This window comes from Vicugna pacos, chromosome 25 (genome assembly GCF_048564905.1).
Source record: "Vicugna pacos chromosome 25, VicPac4, whole genome shotgun sequence".
Classification (NCBI taxonomy): Eukaryota; Metazoa; Chordata; class Mammalia; order Artiodactyla; family Camelidae; genus Vicugna; species Vicugna pacos.
In genome coordinates, this window is record NC_133011.1 from 38,797,369 (window position 1) to 38,819,852 (window position 22,484).

The following is a 22,484-nucleotide window of genomic DNA, read 5'->3' on the forward strand; positions in this document are numbered from 1 at the left end:
CGTTCTGGGCTAGTTTCCCACTCCTTAGCCTTCACGGACATCTCCAGGTCTCTAGCCGCGAGGAGACTAGACGAGGTGGGTGACCAGGAGGCTGCATTCTCAGAGCAGCGGCCAAGGGGGCTCTGAGGACATTTCATTCCATTGGATCTGAGAAGTGAGCCCACCCCTGGTACGGACAGCTCAGGGCCGAGCCAGGCCAGGGAGAGCATTATGGGGACAAGTGTGCGCAGTGTGCCAGGGCTTTCCTAGCGCATCTGATGGGAATGAGCTCCCTGCCCCTGGGAGCGTCCAAGCAGATCCAGGGACTCAGGAAAAACCGGATCCCCCTCTGCGCAGCTGCCGGTCCCAGAAGCAAAGCCAGAAAAGCAAAAAACAGCCTCTGCCCCAAAGGTGACCAAGGTGCAGGAGGCTGCCCAGCCCCAGTGTGGACTGTGGGATGGGGCTGGCCCCGGGGCTCCTTCTTCCAAGAGTCCTTCGAGAACCCTGAAACCCCAGGCCCAGGCAGGTGTGGACTGAACTACAGCCTAGCTGGCTCGGTCCAGCTGCTGCCGAACCTGTTCTCAGAGCCACTGGTCCCCAGAAATCACTCAGTACCTCCTTAAACCCACCCATCCCCGGACTCCAGCACAGACCTAAGTAGGCAGCCTCTGCGGTCACAGACAGATGCAGTCGTTGGAGAGCCCTGGAGGCCAGCTGGGAGAGCTGGCGAGGCCTTCTCTGGGCCTTCCCCCTTTGGTCCTGCAGAGAAGAGGGGCAGGACACGTGACTGTGTGACACATTCTCCTGGACAGGCGTCCCAAGTGCCTAAGGCAAAAAGCCTTTGAATCCACTGCTGAGTCATTTACATTTATCAACTCCTCCCGCTCCATCCCAGTTTCTAAAGGGACAAAGGGTGGGAATGCTTGGTAATGATGGTTATCAGGATCCTGGGGGTGGAGGGGTGGGGAGGGATGAATGAGGGGGAAGGGTTAGTGAGGTTACAGGCTGGGACTGAAAAGGTGTATTGGGGCCAGGCTCTGATGAATCCGCCGCACAAGCGCTGGGGCTATAGCCCTGCGGGAGTCGGGAGCTCTGCAGGTTTTGGAGCAGAGGAGGGTTGGTTTCCTGTAGTCTCCAAGCAGCGCCACCGGGGACCGGGCTGAGTCCATTTCTAACCCTAACCCTAAGCCACGGAAGTGCTGGAGACTTTGACCCTCCCAGATTAGAGGCGGAATCTCTGGGGCCAGTCAGGCTCTACCGGGGCGGCTAGCGCTCCGAGCAAGGGCGCGACGCTGTGGGAGATCCGGGAAGCTCCTGCGCCTGCAGAGCGGGGCGTGGCCGCCAGAGGCCGCTGTGGCGCGCCGCCCCGTGCCCCGCCTGCCCCGGGGAAAAGCGAAAGCGGCGCTAGCGGCGGGGGATGGGACGGACCACTGAGAGTCGGGGGGGGGGGAAACAGGGCGGGGCTCCAGCCTGCGGCGCCGGCGACCTCTGGCGCTTTTCCCCCTCAGCCGGCCTCGCGAGGTGGTTCGCTCCGGCCGCGCCGCTCTCGCGGGTTCCCAGGCGGGACCGCGGGGCGCGGGTAGCAGCGCTCTGGCCACGGCGCCGCGCGCACAGCTGGCACCCGCGCTGAGGGCTTCGCCGCGCGCGTCGCCTGCCGCCGCCGCCGCCGCCGCCGCCGCCGCCGCCGCGGCCGCCATGCTGGAGCTGCTCGTGGCGGTGCTGGCTTTGGCGCTCGCCTACTTCGCGCTGCTGGATGGCTGGTACCTGGTGCGCGTGCCGTGCGCCGTGCTGCGCGCGCGCCTGCTGCAGCCGCGCGTCCGCGACCTGCTGGCTGAGCAGGGCTACGCGGGCCGCGTGCTGCCCTCGGACTTGGACCTGCTGCTGCACATGAACAACGCGCGCTACCTACGCGAGGCCGACGTGGCGCGCGCCGCGCACCTGGCCCGCTGCGGCGTGCTCGGGGCGTTGCGTTCTCTTGGGGCCCGGGCCGTGCTGGCCGCTTCGTGCGCGCGCTACCGCCGCTCGCTGCGCCTGCTCGAGCCGTTCGAGGTGCGCACCCGCTTGCTGGGCTGGGACGACCGCGCCTTCTACCTGGAGGCGCGCTTCATCAGTCTACGAGACGGCTTCGTGTGCGCGCTGGTGCGTTCTCGCCAGCACGTGCTGGGCACCTCCCCGGAGCGCGTCGTGCAGCACCTGTGCAAGCGCCGGGTGAGCATCCCCCGTCCCGAGTTCACTCCTTCCGCCGGACCCGGAGGACTCCTGATCCCTGCCCCCAGCCCTAGGAAGGCCCAGTGCCTACCCCTCCTTGAAGTGCCTCTGCCCTGCTAAGTAGTGCTCCAGCGCTTTCTTTTGGACCCAGGGCCTTTTTCACTGATGCTGTTCTTACTGGGACCTTCCCAGGTCCCCTGATCAACTTTTCATAGTCAGATTCAGTCGGAGTGTGGAGTCAGCCTCACCGGTCCTTGGTTCTGAATGGAGGATGGAGGAAGGAGGGGGAGGTTGTCCGTGGAGGAGGTTTCTGGGAGTTCTCAAGGACCTGGGATTCCCTTCACCTAGCTTAGAGCTAAGGGGCTGGGTCACCATCACCTAGGTGTGGGGTGGGGATTGAGTCCCAGAGAGTTGCAGGCCCTTCTGCCTTTTGCAGGTGGAGAGAAGAAGGCCACAGCATCTGCCTGAGGCTCAAGGCCTTTCCCCAGGCCCTGCTCCTCCTGGTACAGCATGGCCTGCTACTGCTGCATGGCAGCCGGGCCCTGGGGATGCCGCCATGGTGATGGCTGCTGGGGCAGGCTCCTGCCGCAAGCAGGTTCCTAAAATCGTGCCTGGAGCCTCCGTGCCAGAGCTAGGGACTCCCAGACCCATAGGTGCTCTCAGGCAGGGCAGTGCCATCTCTGGCCCTGGACCAGAGCAGAGGGACACAGCCTCACCTTAATCTAAGAGGCCAGCCTTTCCTTTATATCAGAGGGGGGAAACTGAGACTCAGAGAGGCGATGGGAGCTGCCCGAGGCTGCACAGCAGGCCACAGGCTTAGCCCCCTGGTTTTCTGTCTCTGTTGAGTCAGGAACACCCCCATAGGGCCTGGGTCTCTCCCCACCCCACACCCCCAGAGATGCTCTGTGTGTCCCTGCATGTGTCCGGAGGCCAGCAGGTGGCCATTGATGCCTTAAATTGATGAGCTGAGTGCTGTGACCGAAAGATGGAGGAGAGGGAGTCAAGACCACTTTCCCTCAGGGGAGGGTGCCACATGGTCAGGTGTGGGCTGATGCGTGAGGTCCACATGAGAAGTGAGGGGGTTCATACCGCAGCATGGCAGGGATGCCCCGACGATGCCCAGCCACAGATAGGAGGGCCAGGGCATGGCCAGGAGTCACCCAGCCTGAGCCCTTGGGGCGGGAGGGTCCCGGATGCGACCTGGGATTTAGTGTGGGGCAGGCTGAGTCCAGTGCCCAGGGATCCACATGGACAGTGTGGCCTTGTGGGGAGAGCTTGGCTGCAGCCGAGTCTGGCTCTGGTCGTTACAGCTGGGCTGGGAGGAGGATGCGTCCAAGAGCCAGGCCCAGCTCTGCCCAGACTCGCCCAGTAACCTGGCTCTGTGCACCTCTGCCCAGCCCCCCTGACGCTCCTTCCTCCCTGAGAGCCCCCAAAGCCCCACTTCAGGGCCTCAGACCCCTCCACCTGGCCCAGTCTCTCACCTGCCCCCATCACAAAATGGCCGGGTTGGCAGGGAAGTGGCAGGTGTGGCTGAGTAGGAGGGCGGGCAGTGGTGGTGGTCAGGCTCAGAGCCAACCTGGGAGGTGGAGTCCAGCTCCCGTTGGCGCACTGAAAACGAGAGGGGCTCAGACAAGCCCCTGCCCAGGGCTCTCCCAGCAGTCACTCTACTCTGGATTCTGTTCCCACAGGCCTCTGGTCACTCTGGGTCTCCTGCCATCTGCTGCTGGCCTCAGAGGGTTTTGCCCGGGTTCTGGGGATGTGCAGAGGGCGTGGGCTTGGGGAAGACAGGCCCAACAAAGGCAGGGTGGTGTCTCGAAAGCTAGGATGGGGGAGAGGAAGCACCAAGGGGCCTGGGAGGGTGTCAGGGAGGGGATACCTGGAAGGGGAGGAGGAGAACACCCCCTTGGGGCCGGGGAACAGCATTCAGGCAGAGGGAACAGCATGAGCAGAGGTGTGAGGGCAGCAACCTGGCTGGGTCCCCCTCCCCACAATGCTGCTCATCCACAGGGCAGCGGGTGGCCTATGGGAGTCTCACCCTGCTCTCCCCTGCAGGTGGAGCCCCCTGAGCTGCCGGAAGACCTGCAGCACTGGATTGCCTACAATGAGGCCAGCAGCCAGCTGCTCCGGGCCGAGAGTGGGCTCAGCGATGTCGTCAAGGACGAGTGACCACCGCAGCTGGCCTGCCCTGCCCACCAGCCTTGGCCTGGGGGCAACTGCCTATCCTTCCCCGCCTGCCGCCGGCAGAGAGTGGAAAATGGGCTGGCTGGGCTAGGCTCTCTCCAAACTGGAGTAGCCTGGCGACCAGCCGGGCCCCATTCACATGCTCAGGGCCCTCCCCCGCCCCCATTACCCATGCCCCTCTATGCCTCATCCTGCACTGAGCATGGGATGGGGGTGACAGAGGCACCCAGACCAGCTCTGCCCTCAGGGCAGTGCTGATGGGCAAAGTGGGGGCCCCTGGCCCTTGGCCTGCAGCCTGTGGGGGGTGGGGGATGGCCCGCCCTGCAGGTGAGCCAGGCTTCCAAGGGCCTGAGTGCTTGGAGCAGGGGACCACCTCGAGTTGCCCTGAGCCCTGCTGGAGCTTGGAGTCTGAGCTGCTGTTGGGGGCACAGCAGAGCTGAGGCTGGCCAGGCCAGGGCCTCGAGACCTGACTCAGGGACAGCCAGGAGCTGCAGGGGAGGGAGGGAGGGGGAGGGCCTGCAGCAGAGACTTGTGGCCCCAGAGAGTGTGCTGAGGCCAGTGCAGGTCCACTGGCGCAGGGGCCCCTGTGGAGGTGGGTAGCTCCCATAGCTGGGGGTGTCCTAATTGGGGCCTGCTGCTAAGGAGAGCTGGGAGGTGGGCATCTGCCTGGGTGCCTTCACCCTTCTGCACCCCTCAGCACCCATAAGGCCGTGCTTGTGATGCTGGGCGGGGCCCTGCTTTATCTGGGCCTGCAGCACCCCAGACTGTCCACCCACTGGGGCTGTCCTTGCCTGACATCTGGCCCCGCTATTGATTTTTTCTTTCCTGCTCTAAGAGCTGCCTCTCTTGATAGGCTGAGACTGGAGAGAGGTCTTCGTGGCTGCTGGGTCCTGGCAGCTGCTTTTGGGGCTCCCTGATGGGTTCACCAGCCTGCTGCAATGGTGGCTGAGGTCTCCCGCTCCTGCCCAGTCCCTTGCCTTGCAGCTGCAGAAAGGGAGGCCTGGAGAGAAGCAGGCATTGGCCCGGAGCCTCCAGGAGCACCAGGGGCAAAGTGAGGCGGGCCTTGGTCCCTGGCTGGCTGGGGACCCTGAGGTCAGGTCCCTGGGTGTAGGATTGCTGCTTGCCATGTGTGTGACTGCCCAGGGCAGGGTGCCTGCTTGCAGCTGCCCCCGCCGGCCCTCGGGACAGGGCAGAGCAGCTGGGGCCTGGAACTGCCTCCTTGCCGCCCCGTTCCAGAAACCCCATTGCCAGCTGGAGCCAAGAGCACAGCCACGCCCCGATCCCGCGCCATCCCCACGCTGTCGTCCACCTTACAGCTGCCATGGGAAAGCTGCAATATTGCCATTTTATTTAAAGGAAGCCCAAGATTAAAGGGTGTTAAATGTGAGTGTGCTGGGGAGTCCTCATTTCTGAGGCCCACCCCCGCCAGGGAAGTGGCGGGCCACTTACAGCTGTGGAGGGGGGTGTTGCCCAAATTGTTATATGAACTTTGGGGCCAGGCTGGCAGGGCAGGACTCGTCCCTGGTCCATGGAGCATGGGACCAAGGCCAGAAAGGAGTTGCCCAAAGCCTCTTACAGCCCCTGGCCCTCCTCATCCACAGTCCTCCACAGGGGCTTGTGAGGTTGTGCCCCAGATTCTGGGTCTGGGCCCCCAGGCCCCTGGGGGGGTCACTAGGCAGAGTCGGGGGAGGCACGTGGGGACACAGGTCAGTGGGCCTTCATGGGTGGGGGGGATGGGTGGGGGCGGAGTACAGGGATATTCTGCAGGGCCCCCTGAGAGGACACAGGGCAGGTGAGTGAGGGGGGTGTCTGTGCCCTGACCTTCTGCCCAGGAGGGCCCAGGCGGACTTGAGAAAGAGCAGTTGGAAGCAGCTGTGTTTGCAGCAGGCACTCAGGGATGCGGCAGCGGGAGTGGAGAAGCACGTGGCAGGTCAGTGGTCTGCTGCCCTTTCCGTCTCCCGCCAGGTCTGAGGGCCTTGGGGCCTGACAGGCTGTGCCTCACGCCTGCCCTGAGCCAGTGGCATCCGCATCAGATGTCTGTTTCTCTTCACTTAAGAGACGTTGGCACAGGTGCTGTGGGCCACGAGGCAGGGGGGTTGGGGGGGGTCATGGCAGTTGTCTGAGTTGAGCATTGTCAGCCGGGACAAGTTTACAAATGGGACTGCAGACAGGAAATGGTGCCCCCAGGTGGTCTAGGCCCAGGCAGGTCCAGCCAGTGGTTCTGAGTGGCTGGCTGGGACTCTGGAGCAGGGCAGGGGCTGGGGAGCCCGGCTGGGGGTGCCTGGCCGTAGTCTGCCCTGCTTGGCACCCTGTGTGTGGGAGGCGACCAGGGGGGTGTGGTTCAAGATGTTCAAGGGCATCTGGGCTGAGTGTGGCTGTTCCCCGGGGCATGGGGACTTCTCTGTCCACTTCAGGGAGATGCACCCCAGCTGAGGGGGCAGGGGGACAGGAGGACAGGAGGCTCTCAGTCTATGTTTGGAGGACAGACCATGGGGGGGTGTCTCAGTCCTGGGCAGGTGGCAGGGAGGGCCAGGGCAGAGGATGGGATGGAGAGGACCTGGTGGCCGATCTCTGGGTGTCTGGGGTATGAGACCCTGACCTGGCTGCCCCTGGGAGGAGCCTGAGGGGCGCACGCCCTCTGCTGGCCACGCTTGAGCAGAGCGGAGGCCTTGCAGGTGCCCCCGGCCGCCCACCAGCCTTCCTGGGGGATGGGCGGCTGCCAAGCCTCTCCCATCTGCCCTTCCCGCCTCAGAGACCTGAAGGCACCCTCCCTGTGGCTCTGCTGGTGAAGCTGAGGCGGAGTGACTTGGGCTTGCTCAGACCCCAAGGGGAGGCCGTAGCCCTGGCTTCTTGCCTCCAAATGCAGGGTCCAGTGGGGCTGTCTGGAGGTTTGGCCATACACAGAATCTGGAAAATGCCCGGCCCAGAAAGCCCAATGGAAACTTGTGCCTGGAGAGGGGCATTGACGCCCCTGGGGTAACTCAGGCTCCTGCCTCCACCTGCCTACAGTGGGGCTGGAGCAGGTCACACCCGGGGACAGCTGGGAGCCATGTGAGGGGGAAGCAGGAGCTTGAGGCGGGCTCTCCTGGGGCCCAAGGACCCTGGGCCCTGGGGGTGCTCAGCCCCCGAGGACACTCTTGCTGCTCCTCCGGCCGGCAGGCTGGCCCCTGGGAACCTCTCAGTAGCCCTGGGGGCCTGGGGGGAGCTGGACAGCCTTAGTATTCCGTGCACACAATCTCATGGAATCTCAGCTGTCCCCAGGGCCAAGGGTGTAACAGGCCCATTGTCAGAGGAGGGGACGAGGCCCGTGGAGATTGGTGGGTGCAGCACTTCACACCCTTTCCCACGCACTTGGGAAGACCCAGGCCCACCTGGGAAGCTCCCCTAGGGTCCCACGGGTAACCTGAGGCCCAGGGAGCTTGGGCCATGGAGGCGTGCCAGCAGTGGTGGCCACTGGCAGAGCCAGGCTCTTCAGGGAAGGAGGTGGCTGAGGAGTGTGGCCCCCAGAGTGGCCAGGGCCCCGGCACTGAGCCTGGCGGCCCCCACAGAATTGCAGAGATCACGGAAGCAGCAGAAGACAGGGTGTCTGACCCCAAAGCTGTCCGGGTCAGTGGCCGTGCAGGAGCTGGAGCAGGAGCGGGTCACCACAGGGCTCTGGCCGAAGGGGAACTCTGCCAGGGCGGGCAGGGGTCAGAGCCAGCCCCCCCACTGCCCAGCGCCGTCCCCGCCTCCATGCACCTCACCTTGACCTTCCCACCGCCTCCCACGCCACCTTGAGACCCTTGAACTAACAGCAGGCCTGGGAAGTCCTCCTTGCCCCCCAGTGCCCTGTCGGGGTCCGCGGTGTGGCCCTGGGACGGGAGCCCAGAGCCGAGGCCGATGCAGCCCTTGGGCAGCCCTTCAGAGCCAGCCTGCTGGACCCCCGCCCCCAACACCCCCCAGCCTCACCTGACTCCACCGCCACCAGCGTGGTCTTGCAGGCCGTGTGCTCTGGCTTGCAGCGAGTGATGTTCTTGCACAAAGAAATGGACGTGGGCTGCTTGCACGTGAAGCACCTGAAGGCCTCACCTGGGTGAAGGGTAGGGGCAGACCCTCATCACCTGACCTTGAGACCAGTCCTGGAGGCAGGAAGGAGGCTGGAGAAGAGATGGGGGTGGCCCTCCCCTGGGGCATCCCCACAGGTCTGCTTGGCAGGGCTCGCCTCGCTGAGACCCTTCAAGCCTGGGGCTGGGGGCGGCGGACCTGAACACTGCATCTCTCTACCCGAGCCTCAGTTTTCCTGCCTGGAGAACGGGCCGTGACCCCTGCCCCCGGTGAAGCCAGGCTCAGGACCAGGAGGCTCTTTTAGGGTGAGGGAGGTGAGCCCCCTGGGCCTAAGGAGGGCTTCCACTCAAAGCCCTTGGACACCCCCTCACCACTGAGGAGGTGGGCCAGGCGAGGACCCCTCCGCAGCCACCCCTGCCGCACTCACCAGAGTGTGCACCCAAGAGCGCAGCGAGCAGCAGCAGCGGTGGCAGGGCCCTGGGAGAGGCCATTCTTCGTGCTCAGGAGGCTAGAGAGGCCTCTGCCGGCCTCCCATGGGGATTTATACCCCGCGCTCAGGCTCCTACTCTGGGTGGTGGTGGGAGTGGCATGTGAGTCAGTCGGATGGCACAGGACAGAAGTGGGAGGCACTGGCGGGAGGCTGTGTGGGTGGCCACAGCACTCCTACGCCTTGGGGAACAGGACCCCTTGGTGCTGGAGCCCGCCTGGCACCCCTCCCTGCAGCCTGTCTGCGGTGCAGTGGGGCCACACGGGAAGCGCAGGCCCCTCTGGTGGGCCCTGGCCTGGACTCACGTCTATTTGAAACCTAACGAGGCCAAGGCCAATCTCCACACCCAGACATCCCCTCCTGGTGTAGACCTGACCCAGGGACCCTCCAGAGCAGAGGCCCAGAGGTGGGGTGTCATGCCAGGTGTGGAGGTGAGTGCCTGGGGGAGTGTGAGGGTGGTGTGGGCCCACCACACTCTTTTCAGGCTGATGAGTGTGGGACCCTGGACTGGCCCCCTCCTCACTGCCAGCCCCTTCCCCACAAATGGCTTTAGCCCAAGCCTGAGTTTCCTGATTCTGGGCCCCAGACAACAGGGCTCTACCCACCCCCACCCCCCGCCTCCTGGCCTGCCCGGCCCTCCCACTGCACTTCCCCAGGCCCATGGCCTTGCTGTGCTCCTCCTCTTGGTGGGATCTCTCATTTCCTGTCCGTAGGGCCCAGTCATCCAGAGTCCTTTCTGGTATCCCAGCCTCTCTGGTTTCTCTGTCCTCTGAGGGCTCAGTGAGTGGTTGTGTGGATGGGTGGATGGCTGGATGCATGGATGGATGGCTGGATGAAAGGATACATGGGCGGATGGATGAGTGGTTGAAAAGACTTGAGTGGATGGATGTTTGAGAGAGTGGGTGGGTGGAGAGAGGAATGAACGGATGGACAATGTATGAATGGAGGGCTGGCTGGTTGGGAAGGTGGGGGTAGGTGGTAGGTGAAGGGGTATATGCTGTATGGAGGGTGGGTGGCTGGGCCCTGCTGTTGGGTAGGGAGTCACGCCCCAATCTCAAGACAGGGTGACATACTGGGAGGAGCTCCAGCTGGCACCAGGAGGCCTAGGCTTTGTCTCGCCTTTTCTGCTGTCTCCGTGCGTGGCCTTGGGGTGGCTCTCTCATTCCTCCAGACTGGATTTCTGTTTGTATGACAGGACAAGGGCCCCAGGGCAGTTGCAAGGACAGAAGTGACCTGGCCTCGTGGCCTGAGAGGTGGATGCAAGGGAACAAAGGGAGGGCGTTGTTTGCAAAGGGAGAGACTGTGGTTACTGCAAATCAAACAATCGGGCAACACCCAGCAGGCGTGGGCACAGACAGCACTGCCCCTCCCCCGGGCTGAGTCCACGAACGCACCCAGGGTGTTGCGAGAGGAGCCAAGGAGCGTCTGGCCTGGAGCCTGATAGACGGACTGGCTCCTGGCTCCCCGGTCTCCTGTGTGGCCAGATCTGCTCATGAGACATCCTGACCCCCTTCTTCTGTGTGTAAACCAGGCCGAGGACCGTCAGCTCGCGGGTGAAGGTCACAGTGGAGGTGGACATGGAGCAGCGGCGGGGTGGGTGTGCCACACACAAAGCAGGCTGGTCTGGGCTCCAGGACAGGAGACACAGAGTACCACAGGGGGAGACCGCCTGGAAAGGGCCCTTGCCCTGGCTTTGAAGGGGCCGGAAGACCTCGGAGGTGGAGGACGGCAGGGAGGGTGCTCAGGGGGGCGGGTATCCAGGGGGGAACACAGCCTTCCCACGTTGGTAGGGTGGTCTGTGTGTTTCTTGAGTCTCAATCCAGGCTCCAAGGCCAAGTGACCCCCGCTCTCCACTTTTATGGGAGACAGGAGAAAAGCAGGCCTGAGGACAGTGTCTCCCCCTTCACAAGGTCAAAACTCTGAGTCGTAGCCCAAAACACGGCATCCGAGACAGTGCTTGTGCATCCCGGGCCCTTTCTGCACCGGGGGTCTGCCAAGGAGCTCTGCAGGCAGGCGGCCTGCGGGGGCCCTGGCCTCTGGGAGCCTGTTCAGACTGCAAGTCTTGCCCACAGGAAGCAGAGGTGTGGAGTCCCTGGGGCCCAAGGAACAGGGGACCTTCTAAGCCACCGGCCTCTTCTTCCGCAGGTGTGGGGTGCCCCCACGGGTGCCCAACCACGGGTCCTCACCCCAGGACTGGCCCGCCCCAGGTCCCGCTGCTGCCGGACTCCATCCAGGAGCAGGGAACGGCTGAAGGGGGTGAGGGCTGACAGAGGGGGCTCCCTAGACGCAGGGTTGTCGGCACCCCTGTGGTGCCAGAGGACAGCTCTGCAGCCCCGCCTCAGCCTGGCAGGAGATGCTGGGTGCCGCGCGCCCCTCCCAGCCCAGGGGGCCCCCTTGCCCAGTAGCTTAGGAGAAGCTTTCAGAGCAGGGAGGGGAGGGGGAAAGGGTGGGCCCCAGGTGCTAGGGGCCCATGTCTTGCTTGTCCTCAGTCTGTCCTTCCCCAGGTGCCTGAGCCTGTGCTGAGCATGTGTAGGACCACGTATGTGGCGGGGTGGGGGTCGGGGGCAGTTCAAGAGGCCCATCAGGCAGTGGGCCTCTGGGAGGTGGTCTGGAGGCTTTGGTGCTGGCCCAAGGCCAAGGTGAAATGAAGGTCCCTTCTGCATTGGAGCTTGGCGGCCCTGGGCACCAGGGAGTGGGGGTTGGTGAGGGTGGGGCCAGGTGGACTCTCCAGAGGAGCCCGCCTCCCCTTCTCCACACCCTCTGCCGCATGACACAGAGGCTGTGTCACCACAGGCCCGACCACAGGTCAGGCTTGTCTGGGGCCAGGCCAGAGAGCAGCGAGCACTTCACGGAGTAATCCCAGGTCCAGGGTCACTCTTGGCCCCATTGGACCTGCTGTTCACCTGGCCTGGCCTGCCTTCTTCGACCCAGCCAATCTCTCTTGTCATTCAAGTTCGGCCTTAATGCCCCCTCCTCTGAGAAGGGACCCCTGCCCCAGTCCTGGCGGACGTGGTGCTCCCCCTGCCCGTGGGGGCCTGCTTCCTGCCCTACCCCAGGCAGGCCCCCAGAGCTCCCAGGACCTGGAGGCAGGAGGGCAGAGCCCTGCCTGGTTTGTGTGGGTGTCCCAGGACTAGTGACCTTCCTCACTTACACACCAAGGGGAGACGGAGGGCAGATGGACAGACGGTGTGGCAATGTGGGCGAGGAGAGAGACAGCTCCAGAGAGAGCCTGGGTGGCGGGGCCGGGCAGAGGCCGACTGGGTGATGGAGCTGGAGATGAAGCGGGCGCTCCCCCCTCCCCCGCTAGCGGACAGCTCCCCACAGAAAAGAGATTCAAGGAGACCTGGTGCAGGTGAGGGCCCATATTCTTCAGTGGCACTCAGAGCGGGGCTGCTCGAGGCTGGAGGGCCGGGCTCTAGAAGCCAAGGCTCCAGAGGGGGATGAGCAGGAGGGTGAAGGCCAGGCCTTAGGGGCTGCCCAGCGCAGGCGCCCCATCCATGTTACACAGGTCAGTGTTGCAGCAGGACACGGGCTGGGTCAAGCCAATGCCGTCCACGTCCGAGGGCACTCACTTGCTGGCACAAGACTTGGTCACTGTGGAGTCCTCCGGGAAGGGGTACACTGGGGGCACAGGGGTACCAGTGTCAGGTTGGCCTGTGGCCACGTCCTCCATGGCCTCCAAGCCCCAGCCCGGCCACCTCGCACAGCGCCCACTCTGGGGCCGCCACACCGGTCTCAGCCCCTCCGTGACCCAGCCCCCTCTCCTCCCACCGCTGCAGGCTGAGCGCCTACTGTGCGCCGGGTGCCCGGCGACTTGCACAGGACACCTTGCTGGACGGGGCAGCTCCCTCCCGGTGACTCCCAAGCAAGACTGAAGATGTCCCCGTTATGGGAGGGAAGGGGGGGAGGGGGAGGGGGAGAGTCCCGGCTGCTTGGACCCAAAGCCCTTTGGAAATGACTAGGGTGATGGCTGCTCGCTGCCCACTGGGGGCCAGGGCTGGCCAGCAGTGCCTGGGTCGAGGCAGCCCTGCCCCTGGGACCCCAGCCCTGCCCCCCCAGCCCCACTAACCCATCTCCAGGGAGTAGAGTGTGGCCTTGCACATGGTTTCGTTGGCGTTGCAGGTGGCGGCAGTGACACAACCGGACAGGCTGCTGGGCTTGTGACAGGTGTAGCACTGCAGGGTGATGAGGGGTGGATCAGGCAGGCCCTGCCCCTCCCAAGCCCTCTGACCCAGAGACCCAGGCTGAGGGGGACAGTGCTGCTCAGGGTCCAGTCGCCTGCCGGCCAAAACTCCAGGAAGATTCAAGAGCTGCGTGTGAGCTGGGGCCCCCGGCCCTGAGGCAGAGTGTGCCCACCACGGCCAAGGGAGAGATGAAGCAGCTTCGGAAGTGCTGGGGAGGCACAGGGAAACCGAAGCACTGGTGCCCCCGTGGTGAAGGGCCTGGCGGGGTAGGGAGGCGGGCCACCCCCTCGGGGTCCGCGTCAGCAAAGTGCAGGACTCAAAGGGCTGCCGTGGGGATCAGGGATCAGGCAAGGGAGGTACATGGTGCCAGCCTAACAAGGGAGGGAGAAGAGCCACGCCCGGTGGGACCCAGGCGGGTCAGGGCACAGGCTGGCAGGGGCAGGGGGAGCAGGCTGGTCCTCTTTCCTCCAGCTCTGGTGCCCCAGCCCCACCATGGCAGCCCGAGCAGCCCCCCGCGCACAGCGAGGCCGCAGCTGCTCGGCCCCCGTTGAGTGCTGCCTCTCTTGGGATGACCTCAGTTTCCCCCTCTAGGAAATGGGCAGAACCGTCTGGCTGGGGCCTGCTCCACCCGGCCCCTTTTCTGATCGGGCGTGGGTCCCCAGGGGCCTGGGACACCTCCCCCAGGTGTTCTCCCAGACCCCAAGTCCCCCGATGTGTCTGGGTTTGCTTCCTTCTTCCCCATCTCCTGCTCCCCCTGCCCTCGGCACCTCCCGGGTGTCCCTGAGGCACCTCCTGAGACCGGCCTCAGCACCTCAGCCCTGGACCCAGGGAGCAGGATCCTGACCCTGCCTGCCCTTCCCAGCAGAAGGCCCTTCCTGGTGCCCACGCCCTCGATGAAGGGCGGCTCCCCAGCCGGCACCCAGGGTCCTGGCCACCAACCACCTGACCAGGCTCAGCCCTTCCTGCCGTGCTCCTCCGCACTCACACCTGGGCTGTGGGTGACCTGAATGCCCTGGGGCCCCGTGTCCCTGGCCCACCCCACCGCCTCTCTCCCTTCTCGCTCACCTCCCCCCAGCCTCCCTGCGCTCCTTCTCCCCCTGTCCCCCACCAGGTGCTGCCCCTCCGGCTACGCCTGCACCCCTCACCGAGCTCACCGCCTCCAGTAGCCAGCACCAGCGCCAGCAGCACCAGCCGTGTCCCCCGCATGGTCCAGTCCCCGCAGCTGGTGCTGGGCCTGCCTGGCAGGGATGACAAACACCCAGTGCAGCCACCTGACTGGTCAGCCAAATAGATTAGCGGGATCAGTTTTCCCGTGGGTGGCAGAGGTGCAGAGACCCGCCTACCCACCTACTGGGCCCCACCTGCCTGCACCTGGATGCCCCACTCCTCTGTGGTCCTCCCCCAGGCCCCTCCCTGCCCCTCCCTCACTCCTCCACCTCCTGCAGTCTGGGCCCCTCCCCACACCCTCAAGACCCCCCCCCCGCTTAGGGTTGGGGGGTCCTTACCCCCTTGTAACTCCCTCGGCCTGGGGCTCTCCGCCCTCCCCCTCCTCCCCTAACCTGGGACACCCTGGCCTTTGCATCTAGGGAAGACACTCCCCTCCAGAGGGTGGGGCTTCCCTGCACCCCAACTCCTGCCTCTGTCAGGCACCCCTTCCGCCTTGGGTCCCACTGCTATCTCCAGGGCAGGTTCCTGGTCTAGTGGTTCTGGGTTTGAATCCTTCCGGGGTGCCCCAGCTCCCAGCACCCAGCTTCTCTGGAGTGGTCATGTGGGGTGTAGTGACAGAGGCGCTGACTGCCTGGACAGCCAGCCAAAATGTGCTCTGAGGCTTAAGGGGACAGAGACAGGAAAAGTGCTGGGTCAACAGAAAGGTCTTGGATGGCGGGCAGTGGGGTAGGGGCAGGGTCAACTTGGGGACGCTAATCCTGGTGTCCCCTGCAGGGACAGGCACACCTTGATTGGTAATGGGGCTGAGGGGGCTGCCCCTCAGGCAGGGCTCACCTGGCCCCATTGCAGGGCAGGAAATTGACAGCAAGACCCTCGCCCAAGACTCAGAGAGGGTGTAAAGGAAAAGCCCAGCTGGGCTAACAAGCTAAGTCACAAATCTAAGTGCAACAAGTGTCGGATTACTGATCTGAGTTCTGCTGGGCTAACTCATAAATCTGAAGTTTAGTGTCAGTCTATTGGGCTAACGAGCTCAGTCACAAATCTAAGTGTGAGAAGTGTCGGTTTACTGATATAAGTTCTGCCGGGCTAACTTGTAAATCTAAAGTTTAGTGTCAGTTTACTGGGCTAACAAGTTAACTCGTAAATCCAAGCTCAACAAGTGTCAGTAACGTGATCTGTTCCAAATTGATAAGCTCCAGTGTACTGATTCCTTGCTTTTTGTTGTTTGAACCTTATTGGCTAATGGCCCCATACTTGTAATTAACCCTATAAAACCTCATGTGCACGTCTTGGAGGTGCTCAGAGCTTCGGAGCAGAAGCCCCTCTGAGCCCGCCGGCGTAATAAATCTGAGTGCTCCAGCCCTCCGAGTGGTGCTTGTTTCTTGGCTGGCCTGTCGTTTCCATAACAAGGGGAGAGGTGGATTTGGGTCCTGGGGTTGGAGTGTGGCCCCAGGCACTGCTCTCTCTAACCCCGACCCCCACACGGACCATGGGGCCTGCTCCTCAGCCTCTCCAAGGTGTCCCGCCTGTGACCCTCTCACCCCTCCTCCAGGCCTCACAGCTGCCAGAGCAAACCCTGGGTGGGCTGGGGACCGGTGCTGACAGGGCCCAGGTGTCAAGGCAGCGGTCTTGCTGGGCTGTGCCCTGGCTCACTCGGGGCTCCCCTGCGGCCCCATTCGACTCCTGCATCTTCTCCCCAAGGGTCCAAACCTCACCCCGCAAGACTGGTCCTGCTCTTCCCACCCCTGCCTCCTGAGGTTGAAATTCTGTCTGGGGACCCTTGACCCCACCCCATGGCCTCATATAGGTCCTGGGGGATCAGCTCCATTTGGGGTCTGGTCTTTAACCCTAGACTGAGCAGGCCTGTGTCTCCCTGGGCACTGGCTGGGGCTCCAGTGTGGGTGGGGGGCACCTAGCCTTCCCTTAATGCCCAGGCTGTGTCAGACACTCGGCCTGCTGGCTCCCATCTTCTCGCTACAGTGAACCACCGGGCACAGTGCCAACCACTGCTCTGGGGGCAGGATCGGAGGTTCCAGCAGCCAGCTGACAGGCAGGTCACCCGGCCAGGGCTGGCTGGAAGCCAAGGCAGCAGCCGGGCCTGTCGGAGTCTGCTCCTCAGCGGGCGGCCCGCTGCGGGGGGGGGGGGGATGCCGGATTAGACAGCGCCCCGCACACCCCGGCTCCTCCTTCAGCCCAGCCCAACTCCTCCTGCGGAGGCCGAGCCGACACCACACCTCCTGTCCTCAGGCGCAGGGGTCCCACCTCCGCTTTCCTTTCAGAACACACCTGGCCCCTGGGCATCTGCTCCTCCTAGAGTTTCCGCCAGGCCGCCACTGGGGAAGCCCAGGCTGAACCTGTCTGCAGAGCTGCTGCCGTCCGCTCAGGGCGAGCAGGAATGTGGCCCAGCCTAGGACGCTTCATGCTGAGAGGCCCACACCCTCCCCTCAGTTCCTCCGGCAGCCTCCAGGTCAGGGCTCAGCCTGTGACCAGGGTCAGAGTTCAGCCTGCGATGACGGTAAGGTCTAAATGTGTGACCAGAGTCAGTGTTCAGCATGTGGCCAGGACCAGGGCTGTGCTTCTCCGTCTGCTCGGCATGGCCTCCCCGCCAGCCTGCCTGTGGGGTGGTCTCCTCTGCACCTTCTCTAAGGACCCCCCAGGTGGCTGAGAGGGGTTCCCACCTGAGCTTCTGCCTACCAGTCCCCTTCTTGCGTCCGGCAGAGCAGACAGCAGACTGAGGGCTCTTAAAGCCACGTCTCTAGGTTGCAAAGAAAGTACAAGGACAGTGAGACGGCTCCCGGGGCAGCAGCTGTGACCCGCTTCTCCCTCCAGCAGGACCCAGCGGAGTGGCCCTGGGGCGTCACTCCCTGTACTAGTGGGCCCTCGGGGGACTCGGCTTCTGCTCAGAACACTGCAGTGAGCATCTTCCACTGCACGGTCTTCACGCCTCCTCTTTGCAGCAGTGGGGCACATGCACGGGGGCCGGTCATCCCTTCGAGCGCCCGGCTGGCTCCCGCGCGCAGGGCGCTGCTAGCGTCGGGTGATCAGGGCTTCTAACCCCGTCTCCCGCCCGCTCCAGGTGTTTGGGTGACATCTCGGGGGCCCGCATTCAACAAAACCCTAGGGACACCTTACAGCTTCAGAGATGGTGCCGACTGGCCCTCCAAGAGGCTGCAGGGATTCCCACAAGGTCACACAGACAGGGGACTCCCTGCCCTCGTGGCATCATTGTCTTGCCACTTTTTTGTCCGGCTCAAGATTTAAAATGCCGCTTCCTTTGCTTTGCTCCCCTCTGGCTGGGAGTATGGCTGCCGCTGAGCCCGCCGCCTGTGTGGGCTTGCGCGTATCCTTCATGTGGGAGAGAAATCCGCCTCGTTTGTCACCCACCTTCTGCTTTTTAGTTCGGTTTATGGCATTTTTTTCCCACGCACTTTGTTTTAAATTTTTACCGCCTCATGAATCTGCTCAGCCAGGATGTCGGGCCTTGTTTTTCTTGAAACCTTTTTTTTCTTACTAATTTTTAAGTTTTATTGGATCTACTTCACACACCCCGCAGTTCACCCGTGTGAAGCGTTTTGGGCCTATTTACAGGTATGATCGCCCATCAGGGTCAGGTTTGGAAAATTGTCATCATCTCAGAAGGAACCCCTTTGGCTGCCACCCCATCCCGCGTTTTCCTGCCGCCCCTGCGAACCGCTGATCTGCATTCTGTCTGTGGATTTGCCCGCTGTGGGCATTTCACGGAGACGAACCCCAGGACCTGTCGTTCCCTGAGTGTCATGCTCTCACCCGTGTCGTTGCTCGTCGGTACTTAGTTTCTTCTCGTGGCTGAAAAACAGTCCATTGTCTGGAGCGACCACGTTTGTTTATTCATTCGTCAGTTCAGGGGCCACCTTGTGACTGTGATGGACACGTTGCTGTGTCCCTTTCTCGGGTCGGTGCCTAGCGACAGGGCTGCTGGTCAGACAGTAACTCTGTGTTTAACCATTTGGAGGACGCGTCTCGCTTTCTATTCTGAACCATCATCTGAAAAGAATCTCTTTCTTTTGACGCTTACAACTTTGGTTCAGTTGGAAAGGCTTTCAGTGCAGCAGGCGTGCGGGTGGGAGCAGTCGGCTTGCCTTCTCCTCCATGGCGGTCAGCTCCCCACCTTCTGCACATTGTCCCCCTGACATGAAGGACCACCATTAGGGATGCCAGTCCGGCCCGCAGGGGGGCTGGTTGGGGCCTCCAGCCCTCTCTGTGTCTCCTGGTCAGGGCCCTCCATGTGCCTTGGTACTGGTCACCCTCGGCTGGGACATCGGTGCTCCCTGCCTGCCAGCTGCACAATTTCACTGGCCTGTCTGTGTTTTCTTCCGCGCGAACAAGGGCCCAAAAGAGGGCCAGGTGGGGTGCCTGGGGGTGACCTGGGGGGTCTCCTCCACCTTGCAGCCCAAGGCTGAGCCTGGGGCCTTGTTGCAGCTAGGATTAAACATTCACTCAGTGAGTGAGTGACCGTCACAGACATCAGCTTAAGGCCTCCTTGTGTCTACCATGAGGTGAACAGTCACAGGGCTGGAGGGACTCCTGTGGGGGGGCGGGGGAAAGGTTTCAGGGCAAGAGGGGCTTGGCAGAGAGGAGGGGGATCTGGGAGAAAGAAGCGAGGCAGGAGGGGAGGAGCAGCGGGGGCTGTGAAGAAGCTCAGATTCCCGGCCAAGGAGGAGCAGGTTTCTCTAGGAGCAGCTGCCCAGGTGCGTGTCCGCGCCTGGCTGCACATGTGCACATGTGTGTGCACGTGGTGGGGGCCGGCACACCTCTAGGGTATCTGTGTTCTCTCCTTCCATTCCCTGCCATGGCCTCCCTTCCTTCAACCCACCCCAGCATAGCCTCTGGGTCCCTGGGCTTCCTGGACTCCTGCCCTGAGTTGGGGCGCCCCTCCCGTGCCCCCAGCCCCAGTGCCCTCCCAGCTGCCTCAGGAGCAGCATCTGCTTGGGGCCGGACTGGCTGGGAGCTCTGTGAGGCGGGCGGGGGAGCAGCTGGGGGCAGCGGGGGCGGTCAGTCACGGTTGCAGAGGCTGGCCTGGCAGCAGACGATGGACACGTAGGGGCCCAGGCCCAGGGTGCTGATGTCAGGGCAGCCTCTGTAGCACATCTTGGTGATAAGAGGCAGGTCTGGGAAGTTGCTAGGGGCCCCTGGGGTGGACAGGAGAGAAATCCTGCAGACCACCCAAGGATCCGAGCTGCCCGTACCCCCTGCCCCACCTACCACCGAGACGTGGGTCAGCTCCCTCCTCCACCCCGGGTGGACCCGGCCTCCCGCTTTAGCTACTGGGTGAGGCTCTCCCTGCCCTGGGACTGACTTGCCCAACAGCTGGGTCAGTCTCCGCCCCCTCTGAGCCTGGGTCTCCCCGCTTGCTGAGGAGGGCGTGGCCAGCCTGCTCCTCATCCCCTACTCACGGGTGGCGATACTGATGCAGTGGCTGGACCTGGATGGGCATTTGGTCTTCTGGGCGCATCCTCCGAAGCCCTTGCACTGGTGGCACTGCAAGGCCTGGGCTACAGTTGCAGGCAGAGGGAAGGATGGACGGACACACACAGACAGGGACGGAGGTGGGGGTACCTCCCGCATGACAGCACTCTTTCTTCCCACCCAGCACCAATTCCCATTCTCGGGGGCCCCTGTCCTTCATCTTGGGGTGCCTCACCCCTCAAGACCTCCAAGACAGAGGGCTGGGGAGAAGGTCACCAGGTACCAAGCCTCAGCCCAGGGCCCTCTGCCCTGTTACCCTGTGGGACTGGTCATTGCAGGATACAAGTGATCACGCTCAGGGTGTAACGGGCCACCGCCCCGCTGGGGTCAGCGCTGCGGCTGGAGTCGGCTGGTCGGTGTCCCATTCCCCGCCCCCCACCAATGTGGGCAGCAGATGTCACAAGGCCCCAGAAAGATGATTGAAGCCACCCTCACGTCAAACCCGATGGTGCTTTGATAAGCTGCATAAGCACTTCTCTGACTCTGGCAGCGCTGATTGGGGTGGCAGATGGCAGGGACCCTCATGGACGGGCAGGGTGGTGTCACCGGAAAAACTGAGATATCTGTGCCCCGGGGATGCCCCGGTGAGATAACCGGTTCCTGCCTCCCTTCCTCTCTGCTCACCCTCCCAGATGCCTCCCTGCTTTGCCTCTGCTGTCCTGCCCTTCCAGGTGAAACAGGCCCCAGCTCAGATGCCGCCTCTTCTAAGAAGGCCCCCTGGGCTTCTAGGGCAGAGTTGATGTTGCCCCTTTGACCAGCCCACTCTGAGGTGCTGGCGATGTATCCTTGCTCCCACGTGACCTGGTCTCAGGGTTCCCTCCCCACCCCCACCGCCCCAGATGTGAAGGTGCCCCCCGAGCATCCACCACAATGCACCCCTCCTCTGTGCCTAGCAGGGCTCAGGGGAGCTTAGTGGAAGGAAGGGAGGGAGGGAGGGAGAGACGGAGGGACGGAGGACGGAGGATGGACAGAGGCGGCGGCTCTGGGGGCAGCAGACCAGGCTCCTGTCCTGCCCCACGCAGGCAGCTCACCTCCCACTTGGGTGCTGCTTGGTTAACTAAGCCTGGGCCAGTGTGAGGCCCGGGGAAGGCTGTGCTGCCCTGGGTGACAGGGAGAGGACACCAGCGACGATGAGGCTTATGGGGTCCCTGAAAGAGGGCCACAGGGCTCTGACCCCCCATTCTCCAACTGGAAAGGCAGTGACCCCAGCCTGAGGCCTGCTGTGTGTGGGAGCAGATGGGATTTCAGAGGCCAGCTGCTCAGGCAGGGCAGGGTCTCTGGTCAGTGATGTTTCCGTGGACACAGCACCTGGCAGGCTTCTGTGATCCCCCGGAACTGGACTGAGCCCAGGGACGGAGAGGAGGCCACCCAGTCCTTGTGACCCAGCCCTGGTGGTGACCAGGGCTTTCCCTGCCTTGAGCTCAGACTCCTGCAGGCATCCCCTCCTTGTCCATCCACCCTGATGACCTAGGGGCAGTTCTCAGGGGTCAGTGGTGAGGCCTGGCCCCTTTCCCACAGTCAGAGGCCCCTAGCAGTGTCCCTGCAGGTGGAGACAGTGGACAGATCCCAGAGACTGGGAGGGGGAGCGCTGTGCCTGGGCCAGGGACGTCCAGACGTTTCCTCTGGCCATCTCATTTAGGGCCACGTGGCTGGTGAGGGAGAGCTGACCCAGAAGGGGAAACAGGTGAGGGCTGGGAGAGCAGGGTCTGGTGGGGGTTGGATCAGGGGAGCCCAGCTGGCTCTATTCGGACATCTGGGAGGATGCCCTCAGGCCAACCTCTGAGCGAAGGGCTGGAAGCTGGGGCAGATGCAGCCAGCATCCACGGATGTGGGCGTAGCCAGGGAAGACTGAAGTGATGGCAGTGGGGAAGCTGCCCCTATAAGGAAGCCTGGAGTGGAGAGGGGAGAGGCCAGGATCCCACCTACAGGGGAGGTAGGAGGGAGCCAGGAGAGGGAGGACCCAGGAAACAGGGCAGGCCTTCAAACTCAGGTGTGGGGGGTCACTGCTGGAGTGGGGAGGCCTGTGGAGGTAGTGGGGGGAGGGCAGAGCCCTGAGAAGTGGGCAGCCCTTGCAGGGACAAGGACAGTGTGAGGCTCAGATGACTTCCCTGCAGGTCCAGGAGGTGCCTGGTGTCACAGGCAGAGGGGAGGGGCTGGTGGAGGGGGAAGGCTGGTGCCCCAGGAGATGGGGAGGGGACAGGAAGTGGGCTCCCCCAAGGTGGGAGTCACAGCCCAGTAAGAGATCTGGAAGGAAAGTGGTCCCGACCCCCGCCCCGACTTACCCAGCTCCAGGCTCAAGGCAGCTGCCAACAGGAGCCCAAGGAGCAGCCTCATGTTCTCCTGGGGAGAGGTCTGGCTCCCAGGGCGCCCGGCTGCTCTTATACCTGCAGCTGCTCCGCCCCGCCCAGTCCCCACACAGTCACCCCGCGGCCAGCTCAGCTGAGGAGCTGGACTGGGGCCTGGACAGCACTGGGGTCCAGCCTGGCCCCAAGGCTGATGGCTGTGTGGTCTCCGGAGAGCCTAGCTTAATCTCATGAACTTCTTTCCTGTCCCCAAAGTATAAAATTGGGGATCACATAAGACGGTTGGCACACAGCACACAGCCCCTGGTCTCCTTGGGGGAGCAGGAAGGAGAGCCTGGCACAGGCCAGCGAGCCCAGCCCCACCCCTAACTTGCAAAGGAGTTCAGAGCTGGGCCCACCCAGAGGCCTTCACCAGCACGCCCCCGG

General features: G+C 63.4%; 4 protein-coding genes across 4 annotated transcripts; 1 reads left to right on the top strand and 3 right to left on the bottom strand.

Annotated features, from left to right (window-relative positions):
* Positions 1–1,437: 1,437 nt before the first annotated feature.
* THEM6 (thioesterase superfamily member 6) lies at positions 1,438–5,755 on the top strand. Its single transcript, XM_006211219.4, has 2 exons — positions 1,438–2,187; positions 4,240–5,755. Exons 1-2 carry the CDS (start codon positions 1,675–1,677, stop codon positions 4,351–4,353), a joined length of 627 nt encoding a protein of 208 aa, XP_006211281.2. The 5' UTR covers positions 1,438–1,674; the 3' UTR covers positions 4,354–5,755.
* A 1,656-nt stretch (positions 5,756–7,411) lies between these two features.
* Positions 7,412–9,353, bottom strand: SLURP1 (secreted LY6/PLAUR domain containing 1). Its single transcript, XM_031690430.2, has 3 exons — positions 8,840–9,353; positions 8,317–8,436; positions 7,412–8,039 (listed from the first exon to the last, which is right to left on the bottom strand). The coding sequence occupies exons 1-3, from the start codon at positions 8,901–8,903 to the stop codon at positions 7,840–7,842; spliced, it is 384 nt and encodes a 127-aa protein (XP_031546290.1). The 5' UTR covers positions 8,904–9,353; the 3' UTR covers positions 7,412–7,839.
* A 2,893-nt stretch (positions 9,354–12,246) lies between these two features.
* Positions 12,247–15,531, bottom strand: LYPD2 (LY6/PLAUR domain containing 2). The gene is given in 3 exon segments (XM_072949851.1): positions 12,247–12,520; positions 12,969–13,088; positions 14,238–15,531. Coding segments are annotated over 3 exon segments (378 nt in total). The 5' UTR covers positions 14,290–15,531; the 3' UTR covers positions 12,247–12,314.
* Positions 15,532–18,661: 3,130 nt separating this feature from the next.
* Positions 18,662–22,152, bottom strand: SLURP2 (secreted LY6/PLAUR domain containing 2). The gene is made up of 3 exons (XM_031690432.2): positions 22,038–22,152; positions 19,683–19,781; positions 18,662–19,418 (listed from the first exon to the last, which is right to left on the bottom strand). The coding sequence occupies exons 1-3, from the start codon at positions 22,087–22,089 to the stop codon at positions 19,282–19,284; spliced, it is 288 nt and encodes a 95-aa protein (XP_031546292.1). The 5' UTR covers positions 22,090–22,152; the 3' UTR covers positions 18,662–19,281.
* Positions 22,153–22,484: the final 332 nt, after the last annotated feature.

Coding starts and splice junctions, on each gene's coding strand:
- THEM6 (XM_006211219.4), top strand. CDS start 1,675: ATGCTGGAGCTGCTCGTGGCGGTGCTGGCTTTGGCGCTCGCCTACTTC. Junction 2,188..4,239: donor AGCACCTGTGCAAGCGCCGG/GTGAGCATCCCC, acceptor TCTCCCCTGCAG/GTGGAGCCCCCTGAGCTGCC.
- SLURP1 (XM_031690430.2), bottom strand. CDS start 8,903: ATGGCCTCTCCCAGGGCCCTGCCACCGCTGCTGCTGCTCGCTGCGCTC. Junction 8,437..8,839: donor GCTCTTGGGTGCACACTCTG/GTGAGTGCGGCA, acceptor CCCTTCACCCAG/GTGAGGCCTTCAGGTGCTTC. Junction 8,040..8,316: donor GCTGGTGGCGGTGGAGTCAG/GTGAGGCTGGGG, acceptor CCGCCCTGGCAG/AGTTCCCCTTCGGCCAGAGC.
- SLURP2 (XM_031690432.2), bottom strand. CDS start 22,089: ATGAGGCTGCTCCTTGGGCTCCTGTTGGCAGCTGCCTTGAGCCTGGAG. Junction 19,782..22,037: donor TGCCTTGAGCCTGGAGCTGG/GTAAGTCGGGGC, acceptor CTGCAACTGTAG/CCCAGGCCTTGCAGTGCCAC. Junction 19,419..19,682: donor CTGCATCAGTATCGCCACCC/GTGAGTAGGGGA, acceptor TGTCCACCCCAG/GGGCCCCTAGCAACTTCCCA.